The sequence below is a fragment of the Charadrius vociferus genome, unplaced genomic scaffold (assembly GCF_000708025.1).
Source record: "Charadrius vociferus isolate BGI_N301 unplaced genomic scaffold, ASM70802v2 scaffold30, whole genome shotgun sequence".
Lineage (NCBI taxonomy): Eukaryota > Metazoa > Chordata > Aves > Charadriiformes > Charadriidae > Charadrius > Charadrius vociferus.
The window spans coordinates 1,169,265-1,188,071 of NW_009646636.1; the positions used below are offsets into that span (position 1 = coordinate 1,169,265).

Sequence of the window (18,807 nt, forward strand, 5' to 3'; positions counted from 1 at the left end):
AGGAAAGTGACTGTCAATAGAAGCAGAACTGGGGCTCTATAAACTTTATCAGGCACGTTACTCACTTAAAAAATATATTACAACTTACAATAAAAAAACTTACATAAAAAAATTGTGGAAGCAAAACAAGTTGGCTGCGTTAGCATAGCTGCACGATGTGTTTACACTTTGTGGCAGGCTGCAATTTATGTTCCAGAATTGTGAAGAGTAGAGCAGTTTTGTAAGTAAGATCTCCAACAGAAGTACGTAAGTCAAAAAAATCACTCACGCTTACAGTAAGAGTCGTAATGTAGTATTTCATTTAGCATAAGACACTGTCAACAACTATTTAGATACTTGGAGGGTCACCTTTTAATGATATTAAAGAATGTAAAACCATCTTAAAAAAATATGAGGGGAAAAAATGCTATCTAGTTAGTCAATATTTCAAAGAACCTAGGTGTTTCTCCCTCATTCCAAACTACATCTTATAAGATTAGTGGTTTTGCTTCCTGTATCTGCTTCAGTGTCTCCTCACCCTCTTATTTGAACCTGGACAAACCAGTTTTCTTTGAAGATCTTTTGTGATCTACAACACAGTCAGTTATTCATACATGTTAATATCATTTCAGGGACCAAAATGGTCTGAAAAACTCATTTGCTTCAAAATCTCTGGATTTGCCCTCACAAAGTTTCTCTCTTCCAGGACAAAGTGTTGGTAGTGATTTAAGGGCCAACTGAGACACCAGAAGTCTGCTCAGATCAGTAGCTCTCTTTGTGAACAATTATTCTGTTTCACAATGAAAAAGGAAGACCAGAGAAAAAATAAAACACATCCAGAGCCTACAGAAAGGAATCTCAGTTGACTTCTTCCTTTACGCTTGTTCATGCCTCTTACTTGGCTTTGGGGACGGAGTGAAAAGCCTCCTTTTTCTGCAAATTTGAAGAACCAGACTGCAGCATTTTCAGCCTCTTGAAGCATCTTCCTTACCTTCAGTTCAGCTCCCCAACGGACACATTCAGACAAGCCTGCCACGGTGCCAAAGCAAAGTCAGACATCTAGCATGTCCCCTAAAACCAGAATATGACGGCAGCCCAGGCTGCTTACTCCACAGTCTTCAGAACTGTGAGTCCCTATGCAGTCAGTGGAAAGAAGAAGGCTGTTTTGTTTTCGATCTGTGCATTTAGCCCAAATTTTGCCTAACCTTCTGTTAAAAAAGAAAAGAAGAGAGGTATATTAAAGATCCTATGCTGTCCTGACAAAACAGATCTCAATCTTAAGAAGGAAGTGCAGGAAAGATGTACCAAAAGATTCAAGTCATTTCAAATTGTGAAGTGGATTTGCTCAAACACATTACGTAGGAATGCATAATGCATGCCAGGATATGTTCCTACATTATTTACTTGGCAGTCTATATTGAACATACCTTATGCAAACCTGCACTACTCAGCATTGCTTCCCAAAGCCATGTGTGTGTTGATAAGTGCTGTGGGTTGACCTTGGCTGGCTGCCAGATGCCCACCCAGCTGCTCTCTCACTCCCCCTCCTCAACAGGACAGGGGTAGGAGATAAGACAAAAAAGCTCGGGGGTCGAGGTAAAGGCAGGGAGATCGTTCAACAATTACTGCCACAGGCAAAACAGCCTCAACTTGGAGAAGATTAATTTATTTCCAATTAAAAATAGAGTAGGATGGTGAGAAAGAACGATAAAACTAAAAACACCTTCCCCCTAGCCCTACCCGCCCCCAACCCATCCCAAGCTCTACTTCACTCCTTCATTCCCAACTTCTCTGCCTCCCCTCAGGCCCCCAAGTGCTGCAGGGGTACGGGGAAGGGGTTGTGATCAGTCGGTAACACTCCATCTCTGCCACTCCTTCACCCTCACACTTTTCCCCTGCTTCACTATGATCTTCTCCATGGGCTACAGGTGGGATATCTGCTCCACCACAGTCTACTGCATGGGTTGCAGGCACACAACCTGCTTCACCATGGTCTTCTCCATGGGCTACAGGTGGGATATCTGCTCCAGCACCTGGAGCACCTCCTCCCCTTCTTCCTGCTCTGGCCTTTATGTCTGTGGGGCTGTTTCTCTCATTTTTTTTTCCCTCACTCCTCACTGCCATGCATAATTTTTGAGCTTTCTTAAATACAACAAGGTGCCACCATCTCGTCTGCGGGGTTCAGCCATACCCTGAGGTGGGTCCGCTGGAGCCGGCTGGAACTGGCTGTGTCTGGCACATGACAGCCCTGGCTTCTCACAGGGGCCACCCTGCAGCCCCCACTGCCAGCACCTGGGCACTGGCACCCCGTACAACAAGTAACTCCACTGTAGGAGTTGCAGGGCAGGAAACTGGGCAATTTGGCAAATTAATTGAAAAAATCACTTTTCAGAAAAAAATGAGAGATTAACTTGACACTGGATTTGAACCTCTTCTCTCCAAAAGTGAGAAATATGTCCTCTCTCATTTTCATAAATGAAAGGAAAATTGGCTGAAAGAAGAGAAACTGGAAATTATGTATCTTGAAACAGGTACCAACAGCTGTGCCATCATATACTCATACACTGAGAAGCTGAGAAATGTAGAGTTGACTTTATTTAGAATCATAGAATCATAGAATTGTCTAGGTTGGAAGAGACCTTGAAGATCAAGTCCAACCATCAACTGAACACTGCCAAAACCACCACTAAACCACGTCCCTAAACACCATGTCTACCCATCTTTTAAATAACTCCAGGGTTAGTGAATCCCCCCCTTCCCTGGGCAGCCTGTTCCAATGCTTAACAACCCTTTCTGTGAAGAACTTTTTCCTAATATCCAATCTAAACCTCCCCTGGTGTAACTTGAGGCCATTTCTTCTTGTCCTATTGCTTGTTACTAGCTAGAAGAGGTCGACCGTCAGCTCTCTACAACCTCTCTACAAAGGTAGTTGTAGAAAACAACAAGGTCTCCCCTCAGCCTCCTTTTCTCCAGGCTAAACAACCCCAGTTCCCTCAGCCGCTCCTCGTAAGTCTTGTTCTCCAGACCCTTCACCAGCTTTGTTGTCCAGACATTTCATGGTTTCATGGTTTCACGTTCTGCTATTATATTTAAGAAGCTCTTGACAAAAGCGAGTGGTTCCACTGTTTGCCACACATCTGCCAGTGTATCATAAACCTTAAAATAAAGACATGAACAGAATATTAGCATAGTGTATGTCCAGCAATGTGTATGATTTTTATTTTTCCTTTCCAATTTGCACTTAAGAAGTAATGCCCTGCTAAACGATCATACACTAACACACATTTTTCCAAAATGCCTGCATAACTATGGATGTATTATTGCCTCTGTTAATAGTCTACACATGATTTGAGCCCCTGTATCTACACATTAAAAGCAAGTAGACTAATTGCACTGGAAAAGGACAAAGATTTTGAGCAGAATTTTGCAGCACAGAGCTTAAAACAGGGATTCCAACATACATGAGATGCTCCAAGATGTGTTTACCACTCTTGTTACATTAAATATTGTAGCAGAGGTTTTGCTGTTACTTGGAAAACACCGATTTTAGTTACAAAATCTGTAAAACAGCATGGGCGAGAGGACAAGACTACAGAAGTAAGGGTGATACCTCAGACCTTAGTAAGTGCAAGATACTGAAATATAAAGCAAGGATGGATCAAACCAGTAAAGATGGAAAGAGCTGTCAAACCACCAGATATGTTTAGGTAGGAAGAAAGCCTACTATTTAATGAAATCAAATTTTCATTAGTTACGAACAAGCCATAAACACTTACTTTGTTGATTTTCACTTTGTTTTCAAAGTTCTCTGTTCTCTTTTCTGATGAACGAAGCCCAGTTTAGCCTCAGAAGAAAACCTTTTGACAAGCAAGGAGCTTTTTCACTTTGAAACAATGGGGAAGTGAAATATAACACCAGAGGAATCTGAATTAGATGGAGGTCATGACTGCAGTACACTTACTCCATGCTACATTTTTTTAAAAAAATGACTGATATATAAAAATAAGCCATATTTATTATACAAGCACCACAGTTTTTCACAGCTATAGCTGGATGCATATCTGTGAATGGAGAGAAATAGAAGGTGATGGTGGTCAACTGTGTGTTTGGTTAGATATCAAACCATCCTTTAGAACATAATTATATTAGAATACAGACATGTATAATATGAGGACTTTAAATCCAATTACTGTTCGGCAGTTTCCACAAATCAGTTTCTATCGATCCTGTGAAGTAATTTAAATTCATCAATTTATCAAGTAATATAAATTCAGCAAAGTAATGATGTCAGAGACACATGCCAAAACCTTCAGGCAGAACTCTACACTTTTATTCCAAAGTCTGCTTTGCTGAAAATTACATTTTTCTTTTTCTACTTTTTTTAACAAGTATGAAATAACTATATGGCATGTTGCTCATTTGGGGTGTCTTTTACAAATTGGTAATGAGAATGGAATTTCATGGGGTTTTTTAATTTCTGCCCATTGCCTCTTGCCCTGTCAGTGGGCACCACTGAAAAAAGCCTGGCTCCTTCCTGTTGAGGTCACTTCCTCTTCTTCTGTCGCCTGTAACTTGGGAGAAGAGACTGACACCCACCTCACTACAACCTCCTGTCAGGTAATGTAAAGAGCAATAAGGCCTCCCCTCAGCCTCCTGTTTTCCAGGCTCCAGGCAGCCTCACTGGTGCCGAGTACAGGGGTATGATCACTTCCCTAGTCCTGCTCACCACAGTATTCCTGATACAGGCCAGGATGCTGTTGGGCTTCTTGGCCACCTGGGCACACTGCTGGCTCATATTCAGCCAGCTGTCCACCATCACCCCCAGGTCCTTTTCTGCCAGGCAGCTTTCCAGCCACTCTTCCCCAAGACTGTAGCACTGCATGGGGTTGTTGTGACCCAAGTGTGGGACCCGGCACTTGGCCTTGTTGAGCCTCATTCAATTGGCCTCAGCCCATCAATTTGGCCTGTCCAGGTCCCTCTGTAGAGCCATCCTACCCTCAAGCAGGTCAACACTACCACCTAACTTGGTGTTGTTTGCAAACCTACTGAGGGTGCACTCAATCCCCTCGTCCAGGGGATCAGAACAGAACTTTCCCCAGTACTGAGCCCTGGGAAACACCACTTGTGATTGGCCACCAACGGGATTTAACTCCATTCACCACCACTCTCTGGGCCCGGCCATCCAGCCAGTTTTTTACCCAGCGAAGCGTACGTCCATCCAAGCCATGAGCAGACAGGGTCCTCTTTTTTGCACTACTTTCTCATCTTAGGATATTAAACTCTTACCATCTCAGTGCTGCTCCTGACTCTCACATCCCTGACACATTCTTCCTTGTTTGTAAGTATCAAGTCCAGTAAAGCACCCTTCCTTGTTAGCTCCTTAATCACTTATGCCAGGAAGTTGTCGCCAACATACACCAGAAATCTCCCAGATTGCTTGTTCACTGCTGTGTTGTCCTTCCAGCAGACACCAGGGTGATTATAATTTCCTCATGGTGTGTGTACTTTCCAAATCAACATCTGAAGCAAGAAAACATTGACAGGCAGCACACCTACCTTCACTGCTATGTGCAGGATAGAGTGTCCTCTGTCCACAAGTTCTCTCATGTTTTCCCTCTATTTTTGAAGAAAGTCTTCCCATAGGAGACTCCATCTATTCCCTCCAGCTGAGATTTTTCACCCTCTTTACCCATTGAAAAATGAAACAATGACCTTGCCCCCTCATCACCATAAAACTGAAGGCTTTTGACATCCTGAAAACACAATGACACTGGCTGCATCAGTCTGGCAGTGCCCTGAGAAATGCTCTGAAAAGCATCAGTGACATCTTCAGAAGTCATAGCATTCTGCACACTTGCTTCCAGAAAGAAAAGGAAGAAGCATTATGTCTAGAGGAAGAAAGTGAAAACAGCCCAGGCAGAACGAGTAAGAAAGGGTGAACAGGGACAGGCTCAACAAGGACATTTTTCCCTTGCAGTGCTAATAGATCCTGTAGCAGAGCACTAGCAGCAGCAGCGCAATGCTACTCAAGAGCTGGTATGCTGGATGACGAAGGAACAGTGTCACACACTTTGCCATGGAAACAAGGAATGAAAACAACCATAACGTGTCTGCTTATAAAGAAAAAAGCACAGGTAGAGAGACAGGTCAAAAGCCAAGTGAAAAAGTAGTTTGTATCACGTATAATCTCAAAATGAGAGGAAAAGTGAAAGAAGAAGAAAATGCAACACATCTGAGCTATTGTATCTTTCGGATCACATATGGTCTCTGCCCATGGAGACTGTGGTCTCTCCTTCTTGGGGGCTCTTCTCTGGAAAGCAGCAATGTCTACATTCCCCCATGGAAGCGGCATGCTCTGGCCTGGCAGTGGGATCCTGGTGCTGGGTACTCTGCTGGCCTCCTGTTACCACCTGCCCAGCCTTCCTGCCCTCCTCTACGGTGACAGAGACTTCTTTCCAGTGATGGATTCTCCCTGGTTGATGTCAATGAGGTGCTTAAAAACAACAACAACTTACTCCACCTGCAATGTACACCGCATTCTTGATAAAGCTATGAGATGTTGTTGTCAGTGGCACCTGGCAGTGCCCTGGCTCCTGTGCCGCTGTTGTAACCGGAGCCTGTAAAGAGTAGAGGGTCAATAGGATGTGGGGGACCTGCACATCTTACCCAGAACCCCAATTCACTTCCCTCACCGTTATGCTCCCTTTCTCCCCATCCCTCTGCATCTTATTTCAGAGACAATCCTCCTTTAGAGTTAAATTTTCCTTTTTTTCTTTCCTAGTGAGAAAATGCAAGCCAGTAATCCACCATACACACTACACAGGCATGCTTATGTACTTACACACACACAAAGTGCGTCGGTTGTTTGATGCCAAAAGTAAGGGCACTGTTAATCATCCTGTCTCCCTGCTGCCTCCCTGACTGCTAGGGGCAGTAGGACCAAAGTTTGGGAGCAGCTAGCTGAGCTAGGTCAGCTGTCCATACTGGGGCCAACCTGAGACACAAAACACTGCATCCAGCACTGACAGTGCTTCTCTTTTCTGCCCATGCCAAGTGCACCTGGAGGCTTGTGTTACTCGGGATCATTTAAGAAGGGAGAGTGCTGATCCTCCAAGGTAGCAATCACGACAAAGGAGCAGGAGCATGTGTGGAAGCATGAAAGAGAGGGAAGTCTGGGATTTCAATACAGTAAGTTGTCCCTGCCCTCAAGCTGCTTTTCTTTTGCTGCAGCATTGGAGAACTCCCTCAGAATGACGCCGTCTGCATGTCTCCACATTGTGCAAATGCTGCAAAAAGTTGTCCACACAACAGCAACTAAATCACAGAAAAATGCAGTGAGCTATCTGGAAGAGCCAGACAGATATTTGTCTAAAATTACTTATTTCCAATCAGATAAACTATACCTACAATGTTTGCAACTGAGAAATTTACTGTGCAGTTTAATTATAAACAATATGGATAATAAACCAAATTAGTCATAAATTATACAATGCTGTGTAATCTATCTAATTTGTAAAATAATAAATGATTAGGTTGTTTTATAACAATTGCCAGTTTTGCTCTAGTATATATAATAAATTAGGCTGTGAAACTATGTTTTCACACAATTAATTCTTGCTATGTGTAGAGCTTTTGTTTCTTGTTAATCAGGGTTTTGATTTTCAATCTATGCCTTTTCATAAAAGTGAATAGAATAGAATAGAATAGAATAGAATAGAATAGAATAGAATAGTTCAGTTGGAAGGGACCTATAACAATCATCTAGTCCAATTGCTTGACCAATTCAGGGAGGACTGAAAATTAAAGCATTGTTTAAGAGCATTGTTTAAATGCCTCTTAAACACTGACAGGCTTGGGGCATTGATTACCTCTCTAGGAAGTCTGTTCCAGGATTTGACCATCCTCTCAGTAAAGAAATGTTTTCTAATATCAAGTCCTCCCCATTTGTAAAACATTGTTTTGATATTTATTTACAAAAGAAAAATCTTGAATGAATCACTTCCAAATGTTACATTTCGTATTTCATTTTAGGTTAAAGTCACAAGAAAATTAAGGTGGCAAGAGTAAATGTACATAATTTCCTTTTAAAAGTTTCAAAATTCAAAAGTAGGAGCCATGGGAATGATGCTAAGACTAAGAAGCAAGAAAATAAAATCTAAAGAAGCAAAATTAAGGTTAAAGCTCTTAACCATTTTGCTAAATGGTATGCAGCTTTCATAGTCCACAAAATCAAAGAATGATGAAAGGCTCCTCTGCTAAATGAGGCAAAATAAGATAAGCTAGTGGTAAATAGCTACTAAATTTGATAATAAATATATGTCCCTTCTGTGTACATACTGTTGGGTGCACTGAAACACATGAAAATAACATTAGAAGACAGTCATATGATGTTGCTGTTTAGACAGACTGAATTGTTTTAGGGGAAATTTTTCTTGTTTTCCTCCTTTACTCTATTTTCCTGAATTTTCAGTTTTAATGGAAATGCTTATTTTTTTCTTCCATTTTTCTATTTTCCTGAATTTTTTCAGATAAATAAGTTATAAGTTTTTCAAGCAAAATCAGGGGTGGACATTATAAATAGTGCTTGGAAGTACAGCCTAATATTTCCCTTAGAGAAAACTACTCCAAATATGTCTCTGATTGTTATCAAATCAGTAACTACTTTTGGTGAACATTATACTGTGTATTTTTATATGCATATAGAATAGATATAGAAGTCCATTTCAGGTGCTCTGAGTACAGCTCTTTGTGACCACTAAAATTTAATTTTAAGTGATGAATTTCAGATCTCTTTCTTGACCTGGTTTATATAAAAGGTTTATAATAAGCATTTTCTAATATTAACATGTCTTTAAAATAGAGTGACAAAATTAATTATTTTTAAAATATGTTCAAATAGCTTGTGAACTTACGTCACACAATTGACTAATGCACTCTAAGCAAGCAATCAAAAAGCTATGAAGCAGTAGGCATAAACCTGCTGTATTTACAGGTGTATAATCATGTAAGTAAATAAATTAGATTCTAGATACTAAGGAAGTGGGTTCACAGGAGAGCTACTTCAAAGGATGCTGATGTCTTGCATCTCTTTAAGGACGTTTGAAAATCCCATTCCAAATTTTTGTAGGCTTATATTACATAAAATAAATATATACAAGAATTTTACCAAACCTATAGCACAAATTCCTCACTTCCAAAATTAGGAAATGCCAGAAATTGTCTGTGTGGTTTTAATTTTTTCTGTTGTGTTTCTGATTCCCACATTTTTATATGCATATATAGCTTTTAATATCATGGTCACATATTTCATTTTCCTCCAGATCCCCAAAGCATCGGTTGCCAGAATACACAATGAACAACTAATCAATATTCCTTTTCATCTCCTTTACTCAATATTAATCCCAAACACCACTGATGTTTTGGGACTCAAGAACAATAGCTTCATGTAAAGTTTGGAAGAAAGACTTATTCATAAAGCCTTGTGACTTTTCTCTTTCTCTTCTCTCCTGTTCCCTTCCCCTTTTCCTTTAGCTCTTGCCTCAGACCCACTTCACCTCTTCTCAGGTCCTCTGTTTGTTCCACTCGGATGGACTCTCAGCTGAGGATGGTGCCAGAGCAGGACTTTGACAACCCAGGGTGAGATTGGCTTAAGCTCCACACTGTGAGTGACACAGGAACTTGCCCTTCCATGGCATAGGGCCGTGCCATTAACCCATGCATAAAGGGAACAAAACCACAGTCTTATGCTGGGGATAGTGAGCTTCATCCACGCCAAAACGCTGTAAATCTTCCTAAAATCTCTTCATCCTTCTGTCTTAATATTGACACCCAGTGGCTAGCATAACGGAATGGACATGACATGAAACAATTTATTGCAACTTGTAAACAAGCTTCCATAGGTTTTTAGTTAGATTGCTTGGTTTTCCTTAAATAAGGCTTAAATACGTTACAAAGCTCTTGTGCATTTATTAGCCTGTACAGTTGCCCTCAATGGGGATTTCCCTAGCTATACGCAAGTGCAGAGAGCAGCACGTGGCAGCTCAGGCTAAGAACAAAGCGGAGCATACAATGAAGCTACAAAGCCCTTTGTAGCAATAAACATTTTTACCTGTTATCCAATGCTTAAACAGATTATCTGAACAATGAATACTGTTCTTCATTTGTGTGATGCAGCTCTCTTAAACCTCCATTACATTGTATTTGCATAAGCATACACACAGAAGTCTGCTAAAAAATTTCTGTTCCAATTCCTACCAGCTGAAAAGCACAGGGTCCGCTATGCGCTGAGCATAAACAGTACACAAGTGGACATATATAGTATTCAGGTACACAGAACAGAACTATCATTAAATATATGTCAATATATACATATATGTGAACATATCTAAATATGTGAATAGCTGCACAACCCACACATCTCCACTAGATTCTGCAGAATAGCATAGAATAACGTCCAGGTATAGAGATAATGAACAGGTGCTGTACTTATTTGTCTGTCAGCAGAGCTGTGGGAGGCAGGAATTAAAGGTGTGAAAGCAAAACAGGAAGAACAAAGCGAAAAAGAAATTTCAGCTGGAGAAAGAGTGGCACTGCTCTGCTGACCCAAGCAGGAAAAGGAACAAGTTGTAAATTACTGGCAAAAAGAGTTTTGTAAAAAGGAAGCCATGTTATATTGGCATTAGTGGTCTTTCCACACTATACAGAGCTTAAAGTATGTATATATGTTAGATTTAAATGTAGGTATCCATGCAACATGTTAGGAAAAAAGCCTTTCCATATAGTTATTTACACATACATGATTAGATAAACACTGTTGATTCTCATATTAACATTTGCATATGCATATATCATACTTCCAAACTTTTTCCTTGGTTTCCTTCTTTAAAACTCATAAAAGTACTTACTGTGATGAAATTCACTTTTAAAACTGCAGAGACTGCTGTGTGCCTAAGCGAGCCATTATTTGCTGGCTCATAATCATCTTTTCTGTGTCTGTTAGAATCACTGATGCATTAATTGCTTATCAAAATTTGAAACAGTTCATGAGTCACTCTCAAGATAAAATAAATAAATATTAATGAGCCAATTTCAACAGAATTCTTGTCCTCTGCCCCTTAAAGCTGAAAGACTGCATTTATTAACTGTCAGAATTAGGTCTTGGTAACTAAAGTACGGGCAAATATGAAATATACTCAAGCCAAATTCAGAAAATCAGAACTGACTGACTAGATCACCATGTTTCAAGGGATCAATGTGTCACAGTCTTGTTTGACCAAATTACAGATCAAAGAGAGAAAGGACCGGTCAATTTTAACATAGAGATTAAGTGAAAGATATGTCTAAATGCATAGGTCTGACACAGATTGAGTGAAAAATTAAATCTTTACTTTTTAAACTTTGGAAGTGATTCTATATAAGAAGATCTTAACACAACAGAAGTAAACACTTGATCTTCAAACAAACACATTGGCACAAAATATGATTAATTACGAAATTTTAGTATTCCTTACATCATATAAGGGAAGGGGAGAAGGAAGATATAGAGTTTTCAGGAATAACAAAATAAAGGTTTTTATTTTGGATCCATCTGAAATTTTCATTACGCCAAAAGACTCCAAAAAATTGGAGACTCAATTTTTTACTAAAATTGAGTAAAATATACTGTTTTGGAGAGTAAAAATTTTCATTTTGAACACATGAGTGTGCTGAGAGACTTTTAAGTCTGGGCCAATGACGATTCACTGTTGAAAATCCAAGTCTAAAACTTTTCAAACTAAATGACCCAGGATGAAACAGGAAAGGCTTTCCTTTGAGCCTTTACTTTACTATTCTAGCTTGTTTCTGAAAATTGCAGGCAAAAAAAATCCCCCCCCCCCCCAAATCTGAGGAAGAACAGGGAATATCCCTGTACCTCTGAAATATATTGGGAATTAGACAGACATGAGTGAGCCACTTTTAAGCCAAACTGTTAGTGAACTTTTTTTTAAAAAAAAAATCACAGTTTTTCTCAAGGAAGTTCAGCAGCAGGAGATTTTGGCTAATATAGCTGGCTGGTATAGAGCAGACAAAATGGGAAAATCATACAAATGGGCAATTTCCCTGTTACTCACTCACTACAAGCAGGATGAAGAACCCATTTTAATAGACTGAGGGTAAAACTAAAGGCATCTCCCCAGATCAAGATATTTGACCCAGCTTTAAACCAGAGTATGTCACTGTCAGTAAAGTCTTTGTGTAAGAATAGACACAATAATATAATTACAAAACACATCATGGATTAAATATAACATAGGACGAATTAAAATTTTTCTCCTTAAATCACCTTCATAAATTCGCAGATATAGTAACTTCCTTTCTAATGTGTAGCTAAGTAATGTGCATTTTCCTTAACGGTATCTTAAAATTCTGCACTTCATGCATTCACAGCTAACATACCTCTCACATAACTTGCTTTTTCTCTTAAGTATATGTAAGGAAGGATTTAGTTCATGTTACAAATGGACTGTGCTCTTTTCTCAGAAACCAACAAAATTATGCAAATAATATACACAAAGTCATAGGTTCTTTAAGACAGGCCACTGGTGCCTAAAAGAAAGATTGTTTAAATTTATCTTTATGTGCATATAAGATAACAATGAAGTGATTAAACAATTTACTTGTGTTCATGAAAAACATTTTTTGCGCTCCTAAAATTTATTCCCAGTATGTCATATTACAGATTTCCAATCTGCAAACAAATATTATTGCTGAAATTTAACACTCTCATTAACACAAATGTCAGATTATTATTCAATTCTGTTTTTACAGAATACTTGTGGAATTAGCTTTTCACCAGACAATTTACTTTCTTCTTGTTAATATTTTAAGCTTCCAAACTTAATGACACATTCTATTGTTCACCCCTGTGCAGTATAACTTAACACAGTTGTAAAGTTAAACCTAAAACTATTCAGTTCATCTCCTGAAAATGTTATCCTCTAAATAAAAAGGGTGAAAGAATAGAAGTTTCCATTGGATTGTGCAATAAAAATTTTCACTCAGCAAAATTTTGAAAAAAGCTGTAGCTTCATGGGAAATTGGAAAAGATAAATTCCACATGAGAATTCTTTTCATTTTGAAAAGCCTTTACTGTAAATGCTGCCAAAATGTTAAATCTCCACTCTATGTCGAACTTGTGAATAGAATATGGGAAATTAGCAGGTCATGTCCGTGAGTAATATAAAAACTAGCCCTGCTGGAAAAAATGCATTGTCGAATAAAGCTGAACATGGATACAAATGTGTTCATCACCATAAAAATGGCCAAAGAAGTATTAAGTATCAGTGTCACTTTTCTTAGTGTCATGTTTGCACCAAGCGTGGTGGATAAAAACAGTTTCTTACCTGCTCAGATAATTCTGGTCCATTGATACGAGCCTGTACGAGAGCGTCATTAACAAGTGAATGAAAGTTTAGAAGCACGTGCTCAATGTCGTAGATCCCGCTCATGGCGCTCGAGAGCTCCTCCAGGGACTGAATATACCCCCGCCAATGGAGATCAACTTCTGCCATGTTAGCTAAGCAGCCGCGGATGACATTGAGGCAGTAGCCCATACAGGGCTTACTTAAAGTAAGCCCTTGGCAATGGGGACAGTATTGCATTCTCAGCAAAGCTCTGCTGCAGTCCTTAGAGAAATGCAGATGATCTGTTGTATTGATCACTTCAATCCCCAAATTCAGAGCCTGCAAGAAAGTCCGGCTGGGTAACAGTGATCTTCCCATTTGTCCTATGGCCTTTTCGGGAACGTTACCAAAGGGCCTGATGTCTCTTCTCGCCATGCGGAGGCACTCCGCGTATTCCAGTGAAATGTCCGTCAGGCCAGGGTTAATCACGTGGTTGTAGACTACTGGGAACAGGGTGTCAAAAAATCTGTTGACAAATTCCTCTGTGCTAACGTCTGTGCCAAATATGAAGAGTCCAACATCAGTGAAAAACTCCTGGACATGTGTAGTAGCCTCAGCAGCCATGTTTCTATGCACATTGCAGAAAAGTGTGCTTGTGTAATTCTCAGCCAGTTTGATAAGCGTTTCAAAGGTTTCTGTAATAACAAAAAAAAAAAAAAAAAAGTTCATTATTTTTAATATTTAAAAGATATAAAATTAGAGTTGGAATTTAAAACAATTACATCATGACATCTTACATTTATCCTGACTGCATTTTTGCATTCGAATTTACAAAGAGACTAAATTCTCACAAACTGTGACAAGTCTCTTTTGTATATAGGCAAAAACCTCACAAGTCATGTTACAACACAATTAATAATCCATGTTTTCTTGGCAGGATATATTAAACCCAGTTAAAAAAAAAAATAAAAGGAAATCTACTGTAAGCTGAGTTATTAAGTTACAAAATACAACAAAGCCCTACTGTATCTGTCTACATATATACATACATTAGCTCTCCCATCTCACAACTCATTTTGCAAAATGCGATAGAAAGTTAAAGGCCCTCAGCCACTCCACTTCAAGCCATTCCTATTACCATCCTAAATGGATGGGCAAAAGTAACATTAAATAATTGAAACAACTCTTCCAGTCCACTAAAACTTAACTTTTAAAAGATCAAACAGTTTTGCCATCTAGTCTTCCAAAGGAAGGTGCTGTACCAAACACACATGAGAACATGCTTTTAAACAATGCTTTTAGTCTGGCAATCACTACTGTCAAGCAAAGTGATGGAACACGCAGAATTTCTCTCCTTGGGCACTGTGTTTGATACACCCTCTCTAAGCCTCAAGATCTGCATAACTGCTAAAGCCTGAATGGATAAACATACATTTAGTTTCACGTGTTAGGTGGCAATCCTTAAGCACGCTGAGTAGTTTTTAATGAAAGTTAAAGTATACTGGAGAAGTAGTCTCTCCTGACTTGACCTGGGATTTACAGGTAAGGAAAAATGCTGGTTTTCAAAGCCGAAAGTGTTCACACTGAGGAATTACCTTCATCTGCCTGAGAAGTTTACACTTCAAGGAAGGCAAATAGGTGACACATAGATCAAAAAGAAACTTACCTTAGAGTTGAGAAAAAAAAAAACAAAAAACACATAGAAACACATATTACAAGTATTAACCTATTTTATCCACTGGATGGCTATGACTCAGTGACTTTCTTTCATTCAAGCTTTACAAGTTTTCATGCATTTATTTTTTCATATTTATTTTTTAATGGGACTGTATAAGTAATGAAAAGCATAAAGTACAGTTAATACTGTCAAAACAGTTAAAAATAGGCGGAATCAAAGAGTGTCAAACTATATCAGGCAACTACTGAAGCAATCTGAAGTCTGACGTTAAGTCACTGACTGAAAGGAATAGTAAAACACTCAATAATTTTAATATAATAACCAAGGCTGGCTATCACATCTTTAATATATATCTGTGCATAAGAATAAATGTCTTATATTCTGATAAAAAGCTTGTTCAGGTCAGTGAAATGATTATAACTGACTTCAATAGGTTTGAAATTGCACACCTTGTGAAAAGATCCGAGACAAGACGTATTAAATGAAGCTGCTTATATGTTCTATGCATTCTTTGTTTCTCCAATAAAAATGAGATAGATCCTTATAAATCAGAGTTGTTACCCCTATTCCTCTGCAATCTATTATCTATTAACTCTTAGTTTCATATTTCACACCACCCTTAAGACTGATTTTTTTCGGTCTCTTTTCCAGAAAAAAAAAAAAAAAAAGTGTTGACTGCCCACGGCAAAGAGTAGGAAAGCATATCCCATTTGTCTTTTTTTTTTTTTTTCCATTACTATGGCACATACATATGTGCATCTCTCCCAAAGTGAATTTCACTATAAGCATTCATACGTGCCAAATATCACAGCGATTTAGCAAAGGGTTTGATTTGTTTCAAAAGCCAGACTCCTAAAGTCAGGACCCTGCATGGAGCTAGGCTCCCACCAATGGAGATTTATTCAATACAGCGAAGCCTCTTCAGTTTATCCCATGAGTTGACACGCAGAAGTGCCAACTGAGTAACTCTGTAGACCACAGCTGCCTGCATCACCATCGGCTCTGTGACTTGTCTCAACCTCAGCACCTCTTGCCAGATCACACCTGCGATGCCTGCCCCGCACCCCGTGGTTGTAGGAGTGCACATGTGTATGGGAGACCCATGTCCTGCAGCAGCAGATGAGACACAACATATGAGATAGGGCATATTAGATTGATCAAGGTGCCCACTTTAGGGCAACTGAACCGAGGATGAGGTCTCCACCAGCTATAAAGGCAGTTTGGACACCTAGCTCACATGGTGTCACAAATGCATGGACAGCTAAATTACAGCCCTAAAAACCCTACTGTACATGACATCTCATTTTTATTGCAGAGAACAAGGAACGCAAAGAAAGCACAGGTCCTACTATGGAGGCTTTATTTAGTTGCCTAAGAGTGTTTAGTACCATTTCCAGTGGTAGATGCCGTTTATCTGCAAGTTCAGAAGGGCATGGGTATCCTGCAGGTCCTGTGTCACATCTGCAGGCTTTGTGTGGATGTTTTGCGTTCAAAATGGTGGTAGATGGCTGTGCCTAGACGACTGAACTGAAGTCTAGATACCCAGTTATCACTGACTCAAGAACCCTTCGTATAAAAGCCTGGAGCAGCCAGAATAAGAAAGACAAAAATTTAAGTCAAATTGATTCTTGGTTTAGATGGCTTAAAATAATAAAGTGTGAAGAATATTAAAGCCTCCTAGGAAAATGGCTATTTTTAACTGTAGATTCGGTCTTTTACACAAATTTTGCCAGTGCTTCAGATGAAATTTATTAAAGTAGGTAATGTTAGTAAAATAATGATGTTATAATAATCTCTTTAGAATGACATGAATAAGGTTTTTATGGCCCTTCTCAATTTTTTATTATTACTTTTTCCTAGATGAAAACCATAAAGTATGTGATCTAAAATGTCTGTTACAATCCACGGCTGCAGTATCCTATTACCAAGAGCACAAATATTAGATGAAAGAATAAATCATGCTGCACATGGATAATCAATAGATTTTACAATGTGGTCTAAACAATAACAAACCTTCAAGATTGAATTACATCGCTAGTGCCCCAGCAACCCACAGATGAATGAGTACAATAATCAACTGCATGATTTATTGACTATTTGTGCTTTTCTAAACAGTATATGATAATACCGGCCACTTGTGTTTGCGATTCTACATCATGCTGTTTAATTGTCATTTCAGGATTTCTTACAAAATTTGTTAATCAGGTTTATTCTACTGGAATGTTTCCTACTTTATAACCCCCAAAGCTATTCCAGAGATTTGTTTTGCTCTCGGACAGCTTGAAGAATGACAGACAGCAAAGCAGACGTATGTTTACTTTCAATATTGAACAGCTCCTGTGAACACCTCATAATGGCAATCTATGTCATTTACAACACTTTCAGAGACTTCAATGACAAATCAATTTATGCTGGTTCAATAATGCAAACGTATCATAGATTTAACAATGTGTTTCTCTATCTTTTAAGTCTATGGGCCCAAAATAACATCATCAGTCTTAATTATTCAGCCACGTAAAAGAAGCGGTGAGTTTTCAATCAGTATAAATCCAATACATATAAAAGACATCTTAAATATAACCAAGATGAGCCAGACAAGCTTTTTTTATTGTTATTAAACGACTTTTTAATCTGCAGGCTCAGTGCTTGTTATCTCCACCCCTTATGAGACCTTGGTAGTAACCACTATACAGTATCCTACGGATACCTTCTGCAGCACTACTGTGAATAATGTCTACCATTTACTATGGGTGACATATCAATTTTTATTTTTCTTTGGCTACACTTAAAATTGTGATTTGTACACTCCCAAGACAAAAATCAGGGCTGTGAATATATTAACCCATTAATTTTTTGAAAAAACAGTAATATCTCTCTTCCTGGTTTTGCTAAGAAGGAAAAAAACATAGGGCTGGGAAAAAAATGCAGATGAGCACTTTTTTGTTTTATGTATTGTATTTATTCAGCTGATTCTTCATATCAGTACATATATACATTTTTTGTTGCTAATATTTTATTTAACAAAGTGATCACAAAGTGATGTAAAATAACTATCAGGCCATTGCTTTAAAAGATTTGCAATCTTTCATTTACTTCCTTTAACCTTTCTCTTCCTGAGAGCCACAGGTAGTTCTAAATTATAAAGATACCACAATGTAGTAATCAGTCCAGTGAATTACTGGCTTTAAAAGAGGATAAAAAGGTAAGCACATGCCCTGTTTACTAGAACAACTCACAAAGAGAACCAAAAAAGAAATCTTGTTTTTTTTATTCCTGGACATTAATCAAATTTAATGGAAACATTGTACTGAATGAAATAGAATTTGGACTGGACTTTAAACCAACCCCGCAATTCTCACCCTTAATAGTTTTGGTGAAGTGTCTTTGTACTACAGGTACATTAGAAAATTAATTTAAAACAAATTTATATGGAATCGTGTTGTTATAAAAGCAACAGCATTTTCTTAAGTCTACCCTTTCTTCATAAAGATAAATGTTCTATACAAGCTGCTAAATGAGAAAATGTATGGTCTAAATTCTGAGTATTAACTTCTGAAAGATCTATAGCACTTAACACAAAGATGGTCTAATAAATTAAAAATCCAGTATTAGTAGTGAGCCAAGTTGTGAAGTCTTATAATTCAGTATTAATCACCAGCTTACATTACATACTACACATTAATTCACACTTATTCAGGGTAAGATATAGAACTTAATAAATTATGACCAGACAGGTTAAAATCCATCCTTGAACTATGGACGTAGTAT

At 38.5% G+C, this 18,807-nt stretch overlaps 1 protein-coding gene across 1 annotated transcript in view; it reads right to left on the reverse strand.

The window, feature by feature from the left end:
- The window catches only part of LOC104289900 (glypican-5-like), a 740,829-nt gene that overhangs the window by 619,699 nt on the left and 102,323 nt on the right, over positions 1-18,807 (reverse strand). Inside the window, exon 3 of the mRNA XM_009888931.1 lies at positions 13,362-14,056. Within this exon, the coding sequence (XP_009887233.1) occupies positions 13,362-14,056 (695 nt within the window). The remainder of the gene's footprint in view (positions 1-13,361; positions 14,057-18,807) is intronic.